Source organism: Grammomys surdaster, unplaced genomic scaffold (assembly GCF_004785775.1).
Source record: "Grammomys surdaster isolate TR1022 unplaced genomic scaffold, NIH_TR_1.0 317, whole genome shotgun sequence".
Lineage (NCBI taxonomy): Eukaryota > Metazoa > Chordata > Mammalia > Rodentia > Muridae > Grammomys > Grammomys surdaster.
Genome location: NW_021604736.1, coordinates 233,911 through 243,683, shown reverse-complemented (window position 1 = coordinate 243,683; position 9,773 = coordinate 233,911). Strand labels below are relative to the sequence as shown.

General features: G+C 45.8%; 1 protein-coding gene across 1 annotated transcript; it reads right to left on the bottom strand.

Moving 5' to 3' along the window:
- Positions 1-321: 321 nt before the first annotated feature.
- LOC114629831 (protocadherin gamma-A2-like) lies at positions 322-8,380 on the bottom strand. The gene is made up of 3 exons (XM_028777949.1): positions 6,237-8,380; positions 1,491-1,770; positions 322-345 (listed from the first exon to the last, which is right to left on the bottom strand). Exons 1-3 carry the CDS (start codon positions 8,378-8,380, stop codon positions 322-324), a joined length of 2,448 nt encoding a protein of 815 aa, XP_028633782.1.
- Positions 8,381-9,773: the final 1,393 nt, after the last annotated feature.

Below are 9,773 nucleotides of genomic sequence, written 5' to 3'. Positions count from 1 at the left end.
TATATTCATTGCATATGAAACTGGGTTTCACAAGGACATTTTTATACAAGTATATATTGTACACTGGGCTTATGCCTCTGTGTCCCTCATAGCCTCCTTTTTCTCTCACCTCCTCTCCTGTTAGCCCCCTCCGTTTTCCCCAGTAGTTTCTCTTTTTCTTGCATGCTACACACACACACACACCACACACACACACACACACCACACACATGCACACACACACAATTTTATGTATCTGTATAAAACTTAAGAGTTCATAAATGAGAGAAGACATGGTATTTTTGAGATTGACTTAACTTTCTTAATATTAATTAACGCAGCTTAATTGCAGTTGCATTCATTTTCCTGCAAATGACAAAGCTTCAATTTTTTATGGGTGAAAAATTCCACTGTATAAATATCTACACATCACCTTTTCTTTATTCATTTCTCTATTGATGGACAAAACTAGGTTGCTTAATCACTGTGGACAGTGCTGCAGTAAACACTGATGTGCAAGCATGTCTGTGATATGCTGACTCACAGTCCCTTGGGTAAATATCCAGGTGTGATACAGCTACATCACAGATTTATCACCAAAGGGATGAATACCAGCCCAGGGCTCATAATAGTTAGGTGAATGAACTTGCTACCTTAAGACAAACACATGCATACATTTTAGTCACCAGGCAGTTTGTCGTTTGACAAACCTCCACTTTTCTTTTTGAGACAGTTCTTGCCATGTTGCCAAGATTAGTCTTGAATTCTAGGCTTGAGTGATTCCCACTTCCATAGTTTCCGAGGTAGCTGCAACTGCAAGCATCCTGCTGTAACTGTTTTCTTCACTTCCTATCCTATGGTTTTTATGTCCTTATGATGAAAAGATTGTGGCGTGTCTTGGAAAGGTTCAGACAAAAATTTATTAGAGCATAAAATCCTCTGTATTTTCCCTCCTTTCCCCACTTATTTGTGGGTGTCAGGATCAGCTAGTGGGAAGGAGTGACAATGTTCAAACCACACGGGTTTATAACAGGAAAGGCAGGCTGAGGCATAGCTCAGTGGTCCAGCAGATGATCAACATTTGCCAAGACCCTGGGATTTACCCTAGCACCCAAAGGATGAGAACAGAATTGTGAAAGGCCCATTTATCACAGGCATATGGACCACTGTCGGGTCAACTGCATGGCTCTTCTCTCATTACAGGTACTGAAGGACATAGGTGGAAGAAACAATCACACTCTCCAAAGGTTAAGGGAAAGAACTGGAATTCTCATCATGACAATCAGCATTTCCTCCAGAAGTGGAATGTATTGGCCAGACCTAGTTACCTGGGCCCACTCAGCCAAAATAAGGCCAGGAAGTACAGTCCACTCATAGGCAAGTGGGACACAGGTAGAGAAAACAGAATGTGCAATCACATCATTGCTTTACTTCTCAAATAAATGCGTATTAAGATCTTATAAGAACCACACTGGCATAACTGTTTATAACACTCAAAGAAATAGACTCACCTCAGGCAGCATGGAGTCTTCTTTTGTTTCAAGTAAATCTTGAGGTATTATAAGAGGCTCGCTTTTCCCACAGCTCTCCTGGCTAATGAGCGTGTCTGCATAGTTGGGCTGTGGGAAGATCAGGTGACTCTTCCTAGAGCCTGCAGTAAGTGAAACTTCCTGGGAATAGGTCTGTAGGAAAGCTTGCACCCCATCTAGACCCACAAAGTGAGAGGCTGGTATGCCAGCCAATCCATTTCCGCCAGCCTGGAGCAGGCGCGATGAGTGCCAGCGCCGGAGCCTGAGTGCCAGCAGCACAATGACAAAGGCCAGGAAGATGCAGGAGACCACAGCCACAGCCACCACCAGGTAGAGTGTGAGGTCTGAATTTTGGGGGTTAGGAGGGGTATGGATGCTTTCCAGGTCCCCCAGGATGTCAGGAATGCTGTCAGCCACTGCTATGGTGAGTGTGACAGTGGCAGAGAGAGGAGGCTGGCCGTGATCCTGCACAGATACCACTAGGCTCTGCTTGAGAGCATCTCTGTCCAGCAGGGCCCGAGCCGTGCGCACCTCGCCCGTGTGCAACCCCACCGAGAAGAGCCCTGGCTCGCTGGCCTTGAGCAGGCGGTAGGACAGCCAGGCGTTCTGTCCTGAATCTTTGTCTACTGCCACCACCTTAGTTACCAGGTATCCAGGATCTGCAGAGCGGGGAGCCAACTCAACCCCAGTGGAACCATCTACCGGGAGGGCAGGATACAGGATTTCAGGCATGTTGTCATTCTTGTCCAGCACAAATAGACTCAGTGTTGTGTTGCTGCTGAGTGGAGGAGTCCCACTGTCTCTAGCTGTTATTTGTAACTGCAGGTCTCTAAACTGCTCATAATCAAAGGAGCAAAGAGCATACAGGACACCAGTATTGGAGTTGATGGAGACATAGGATGACAGTGGCACCCCCTGAAGTGTGTCCTCAGCCAGTGAGTAAGTGACTTGTGCATTCTTGTCAGTGTCTGGGTCCTGTGCTGTAACAGAGAAGATGGAGGCTCCCCTAGCATTGTTTTCTGGGATATAGGCTGAATAGGAGGCACGCATGAAGGTAGGAGGGTTGTCGTTGATGTCTGACACATGCAGAGTAATATGAGTTTCTGTGGACAATGGTGGACTTCCCCCATCGGTGGCTTTTAGACTGATATTATACTGAGACACCTCCTCATGATCCAGAGATCTGGCTGTCACTAAACGGTAGTATTGGTCTATTGATTTTTCTAGAGTAAAGGGCAGATTTCCCAGGACAAAAACTGTGACTTGCCCATTCTGGCCAGAATCTCGGTCATGTACATTGATAAGTGCGATTTCTCTTCCAGGAGGAGCCTCTTCTGGGATTGAGCCTGTGAAGGAAGTGACTGAGATTTCTGGGGCATTGTCATTCACATCCAGAACTGTGACAAGAATCTTGGCTCTTGAAAAAAGACCCGGTCCATCTTGTGCTTCAATTTTGATTTCATAGAACACAGCATCCTCAAAATCAAGACTTTTTAATATTGATATATCTCCAGTCACTGAATTGAGATGGAAAACCTGAGCAATTTTCCCAGGCATTTTGTCCAGAATATAGGACACTTGAGCATTGAATCCCTCATCAGGATCAGTGGCATTCACTGTGATCAGTCTGGTGCCAACTGGCACGTTTTCTGGAACACTGACATGATACTCTGGCTTAGTAAACACGGGTGGGTTGTCATTTGCATCCGAGACTATCACCTGGATGCACAACTTGCCGGTGTGGACAGGGTCTCCGCCGTCAGAGGCAATGAGCTCAAGCAGATGGACTGCCTTTTTCTCACGATCCAGGGCTCGCTCCAGCACTAGCTCTGGGTACTTGGCGTCATCGATGACATTGTTCACAGCCAAGGAGAAGTAGTCATTGGAGTTGAGCTTATAGTTCTGCAGAGAGTTCATGCCCACATCTGGGTCAAATGCAGTTTTTAGTGGAAATCGGGTTCCAGGAACTGTTAGTTCACCAATTTTTATTTCCAATTCCTCCGTTGGAAAACTAGGAGCATTATCATTAATATCGCTGATGTCAACTTCTATCTCAAATATTTTCAGCTTATCTTCCACAAGGATGTTAAAGCTCACAAGACAGGGCGCGTTCTGGGCGCACAGCTCCTCCCGGTCTATCCTGCCTGCGGTGACCAAGCTGCCGCTTCGCGGGTCCAGAGAGAAAAGCTGAGACCTACCTCTGGAGATGATGCGGACTCCGCGCTCCGCCAGCTCTCGGGGCTCCAGCCCCAGGTCCTTGGAGATGTTGCCTACGAAGGAGCCTTTATCCAGCTCCTCCGGCACCGAGTAGCGGATCTGTCTGAAGCCAGCCGCGCACAGCGTCCCCAGGAGCGCGCACAACAAAGCTCCGGCGGTTCCTTGTCCCAGGCGGATCATTTCCTTTTCTGTTTTCCCTCCCCCTCTGATTCTCACGATGGATCCCAGCTCCTTACCCCCTCAAGTAGTTAAATCTTTCATGGACTTAATTCACATACCACAGAGTTGCCCGATGATGTGGTGAGGCCGCTTCTGTCTTCTCAGAGTGTTCTTGGTGTTTCTTTGCCGCAAGGAAATGGTGGACACCGCTTCAGCGGCTCCTTTTCCTCTTGTGTGGTCAACAGCGACACCCAGAGGCCTAATCGTTCACTGCACACTCTCAGGCAAACCCAAGTTACCCTTTGTTCCTAGCTTCTTCAGTTAAGACAATTAGTACTGGCAAGGGAACTAGTACTGATTTCAAGTAACCGAACTGATATTTGCTAAAGGCTTCAAGTTATCCTTCTTTGGGATGCCACTCTAACATTAACTCCACCAATACTGCTTTAAGCATAATTACCGTTTCCCAAAGGTTCAGTTTAATATTTACACAGAAACACCAGTCATATTTGTGCATTATAATTCTTAAGTTTGTCTTTGGTACCCTGACATACTAGTTTTAATATTTTTCACTTAACTGATCATAAAATAAACACATGATTAGGTGTCAGGCAATATACTTGTCTGGAGATTTAATGTGGAAAATATAGACACAACCAGTTCCGTCACAGAGTTTATGAGGGTGGAAAACCTCTTGGGGCTTACCGTGCATTGATATAGTCACACACCAGGAGAAGCCAAGGAAGATGGGACAGTGTCCAACTTGGCTGTGGAGTTTAGTGAAGGCCTTATTGAGAAGCATCAGAAAGGTGGACCTGGGGAAAGGTTTGGGTGTAGGAGTAAATTACAGACCTCAGACTACTAAAGATATTTGCCTTGCCCAAGTGCAGATGTGTGTGAGGATATCTTTTAAAAATCACAGCTGACATTGGTAAAGATAAGCTTGTGCTTATGTCCAGAATCCCTTCTGTATATTTTCCGCTTGAAGCACAGGAATAGAAATGAAGACAGATGTGGTGGTGCATTCTTTTAATCCCAGCACTCTGGAGGCAGAGACAGGCAGATCTCTGTGAATTTGAGGCCAGCCTTGTTTACAAAGTGAGTTACAGGCCCCCCATGGTTACATAGTGAGACCCTGTCTCAAAACAAAACAAATAGAAACAAAAAAAGCCATTTCAGTCATGATGCACTGTGTATGTATCTATAAGACATTTATTCTTAGGGGTTACTATATCCTTAAAAGGAACTATGTTTTCAGCTTTCTTATGCTCATACTTTATTGTCTTTGAGACAGGTCTCACTATGTGGCCTGGGCTGGCCTGGAGCTTGCTATGTAGACCAGGCTGGTTTAAAGCTCACAGAAATCTGCCTGCCTCTGCCTCCTAAGTACAATGGTTGAAGTGTGTGCCATTGTGCCCAGATAAAGTTTCTTCATTTAAACAGGTATTGGTATGCAAATTAAGGAAAATAAGCAACTTCTCTGAAAATATGAAGGAGAAATATATGGATCAAGGATAATTCATACAGAGAAATATAAAGCAAGCCTTGCAATTTAAAGAAGACTCCTCAGTTGTTATGAAATCCAGTGTATACACTGCATACAGTATACACACACACACACACACACACACAAACACACACACAGAGTACATAATACACACACGGCAGTGCTGAGAACCATCTGAAGGCCCAGTGCATGCTGGGCAGGCACACCACTACTGACCATCAGCTCCAATCTGTCTATATTTAAAAAGAATCACTGATCCGCATACATGAAATGATTTGTCCCATGACTAGAAGGAAGAGTATAAGATATTAACCATAGTTTCTTTTGATGATCTAAATGTCACCGTCAACTACTAATTCCTTATTTCCATCCATTCCATGATGATTTTTAACTTCCCTTGTAGCCCATGAGGTAAGACTACCTAGGAATAGTTCATTTGGATTCATTTAAACTTCAATATACCCTTAAGGAAACACAGGATAAAACACATGTATTTAAGCACTTGGGGCAACTAAATAGGTAAATCTAGCAAAATAACATGAGCTTATTGCAAAAAAATTTGTTTTACCTGAGGGGTTTCTTCTCTTTTATCATCAAGTAAAGGCTGAGGTGCTGAGAGAAAATCATTTTTCTCACAGCTCTCCTGGCTGATGAGAGTATCTGCATAGTTTGGTTGAGGGAAGATAATGTGGCTTTTCCCTGAGTCTGCGGTGAGGGAGACTTCATGGGAATAGGTCTGCAGGAAAGCACGTACTCCATCCACTCCCACAAAGTGTGAGGCAGGGATGCCCCCTAAACCATCTCTTGAAGCCTGAAGCATTCGAGACATATGCCAGCGCCTCAGCCTGAGCGCCAGCAGCGCAATGACAAAGGCCAAGAAGACACAGGAGACCACAGCCACTGCCACCACCAGGTAGAGAGTGAGTTCCGAATCATCAGAGTTGGCAGGGATCCTGATGCTGCCCAGGTCAGCCAGGACTTCAGGGATGTTGTCAGCTATTGCTATGGTGAGTGTGACAGTGGCAGAGAGAGGAGGCTGGCCGTGATCCTGCACAGACACCACCAGGCTCTGTTTCAGAGCATCTCTGTCCAGGAGGGCCCGAGCAGTGCGCACCTCGCCCGTGTGCAACCCCACCGAGAAGAGCCCTGGCTCACTGGCCTTGAGCAGGCGGTAGGATAGCCAGGCGTTCTGTCCTGAATCTTTGTCTACTGCCACCACTTTGGTCACCAGGTATCCAGGGTCTGCAGATCGAGGCGCTAGTTCCACACCAGTGGACCCGTCTGTGGGGAGGGCAGGATATAGGATCTCAGGCATGTTGTCGTTCTGGTCCACTAAGAACAGGCTCAATGACACATTGCTACTCAGTGGAGGGTTCCCACTGTCCACTGCTATCACCCACAGCTGCAAGTCTTGGAACTGCTCATAGTCAAAGGAGCGGAGAGCATAGAGGACTCCAGTGTCAGAGTTGATGGAGATGTAGGAGGACAGGGGTGCTCCTTGAAAGCTGTCTTCAGCTAAAGAGTAGGTTACGTGGGCATTGTCGTTACTGTCAGGGTCATAGGCCAGCACTGAAAAGATGGAGGTGCCTCTGGGGTTGTTTTCAGGAATGTAGGCGGAGTAGGCTCTCCGGGGGAAGGAAGGTGGGTTGTCATTGATATCTGCCACCTGCAGTAAAAGGTGTGCATCTGTGGACAGAGGTGGGCTCCCTTCATCTTTGGCGCTTAGAGTGATGTTGTAAGAGGAGAACTGTTCCCTGTCAAGGGCTCTGGTTGTAACCAGCCGGTAGTAACTGTCTACTGACCTTTCTAACTTAAAAGGGAGCATCTCAGGAAGTGAACACGTGACAACAGCATTCTGCCCAGAGTCCCTATCATGCACATTGAAGAGTGCAATTACCGTTCCCAGAGGAGCGTCTTCAGGCACAGAAGCAGTGGCAGATGTCATGTAAAATTCGGGGGCATTGTCATTGACATCTAGAACGGTGACAATAACTTTCGTCCTAGTCAGAAGGCCTGGGCCATCCTGAGCTTCAATATCGATTTCATGGAACTTAGCTTTCTCATAATCCAGACTTTTTGTGATTGTTATATCTCCAGATGTTGACTTTAGCTCAAATGCATCTGTAGTTTCTCCAGGGGCATGCTCCTGAAAATAAGTCACTTGGGCATTGTATCCCTCATCAGCGTCCGTGGCTGTCACTGTGAGTATCCGGGTGCCTACGGGCGTATTCTCAGGAACTCTCACGCGATACTCGGGCTGTGTAAAGACAGGAACGTTGTCATTCACATCAAGGACCTTCACACGGATGCGGCAGGTGCCAGATCGCACTGGATTGCCCCCGTCGGAGGCGACTAGAACCAGATGATGAACAGCTTCTTCCTCGCGGTCCAAGGCACGCTCGAGCACCAGCTCTGGGTACTTGTTCCCATCAGCTCCAGTTCGCACGTCCAAAGAGAAGTGGTCATTTGAGTTGAGTTTATACTTCTGGAGGGTGTTCTCTCCCACGTCCGCATCATGTGCACTCTTAAGAGGAATCCTGAATCCTGGTGTAGTTGTTTCACTGATTTTTAGTTCTGGATCCTCTACTCCAAAGCGAGGAGCATTGTCATTAACATCTGTTACCTCCACCTCTACAGAATAAATAGTCAATTTATCTTCCAGTAGTAGGTTAAAGTTCACCAAACAGGGCGTGCTCTGGGCGCAGAGCTCCTCCCTGTCTATCCTGCCTGCCGTAACCAAGCTGCCGCTTCGCGGGTTCAGAGCAAAGAGCTGCGACCTACCTCTGGAGACAATGCGGACCCCTCGTTCTGCCAGAGCCTGGGGCTCTAGTCCCAAGTCCTTGGCGATGCTGCCCACGAAGGAGCCTTTGTCGATCTCCTCCGGCACGAAGTAGCGGATCTGTCCAGCTCTGGCCTCCCACAGGGCGGCCCAAAGTACGCACAGGAGGACGAGCATTCTGCTCTGGGGGAGTTTCTGCACCGTCGCCATTGCCCTTCTGCAGCGGAGTTTCCTCTGAACCAGCTTCCAGCACAGTGGGGAAGTCCTGTCCGTATCCCCCAGGGTCTGAGACGACCAGTAGTCACCGGACCCAGAACACCGAGGAGAGAGAACTATCAGGCAGCTAGATTGAATTTCTTGCGTCTTCTCTGACCGGAAGCTGCGGACAAACTACCAGCCTTTTGTGTTGTGCCAGCTCTTCAGTGGGATTGGTTGGCTGCCTTTTACTCCTTAGGTGGTCAACAGCGACGCTCAGAGGTCTAGCCAGTTTCTGCACTTGTTCAAAGCAAACCCACGTCTGCCTGTGGCTTTTAAGTTGCTCTCAAGAATGACACACTAAGACACAATTTTATTTACAGTAGAAGCACATATTTAAAAGTAGAGACCTTTTTAGAACTAATAAGGAAGTTGTAAACATTGTAACCTGACAGTGGTTGCTACGAAAGTATTGTAGAATGTTTAAGGCTTAAACCTAGTGCTATTGGACATCTCCCACCTTAAAAAAAAAAACAAACAAAAAACAAAACAAAAACCAAAACCTATGCTTAGATAAAATGATCAAATTTAAAGCATTAGCTACATTTTCTTATAAGGTAAGTTTTTTGAAATTTTTTGCTCAGTTGCAAAGCATTTAACTCCAGTACTTCATACTTAAATTGTTGTTAGACACAACAGCATGTGCGCCCGACACAAGGTTTGATTGAATCTTGCTTGGAAACCAGTTCTCAGAAGCTTTTAGGGTGAGAAAGATGTGGGAAAATAAAGAGGATATTATTAAGGAGTATTGATGCCGAATTTGGTGAAAAACACTTTGCCCTGGGGACACACAGAGGAAGGAGACCCAATTTATGTTTGGGAGTCAAAAAGCGACCTTTCCTGAATGCCACTTCCTTAGATCCTGAAAGGTAGGATGAGCCAAGAAGAGGCTGAAGTAACACTGAAGAAATCAGAACCAATGCTTGGAGCTGAGAGACAGCCAGGAACATTATGGAAACTGGTGGTGGCTATATTGACAAAAGTTCGGGCAGGCAGGGTTTACAGACAGGATTACATTAGGAATCAGTCACTCAAAGTTGTCTGAGACGACTAAGCACTCTCTCCCTTCCATACTTAATGTTTACTAAGGTGGTACAAGATGACGCCATGGATGTCTTCTTACTCCTGTTTGGCTTACATACACATATAAATTTATAAATAACGCACTTATTTAAAAATACATTTTGAAATATTTCAAGCATACCATAGAAATATTACTATAGAAAGTAATATTACCAAAATCTGTGTATACCAGTATGTTTTATTTATTTATTTATTTATTTATTTATGTATTTACTATATATACAGAAATATTACTATAGAAAGATTATATAGAAATATTACCATA

Coding starts and splice junctions, on each gene's coding strand:
- LOC114629831 (XM_028777949.1), bottom strand. CDS start 8,380: ATGGCGACGGTGCAGAAACTCCCCCAGAGCAGAATGCTCGTCCTCCTG. Junction 1,771..6,236: donor ATTGCGCTGCTGGCGCTCAG/GCTGAGGCGCTG, acceptor GCTGGCACTCAG/GCTCCGGCGCTGGCACTCAT. Junction 346..1,490: donor AAGACTCCATGCTGCCTGAG/GTGAGTCTATTT, acceptor TGTCATTTGCAG/GAAAATGAATGCAACTGCAA.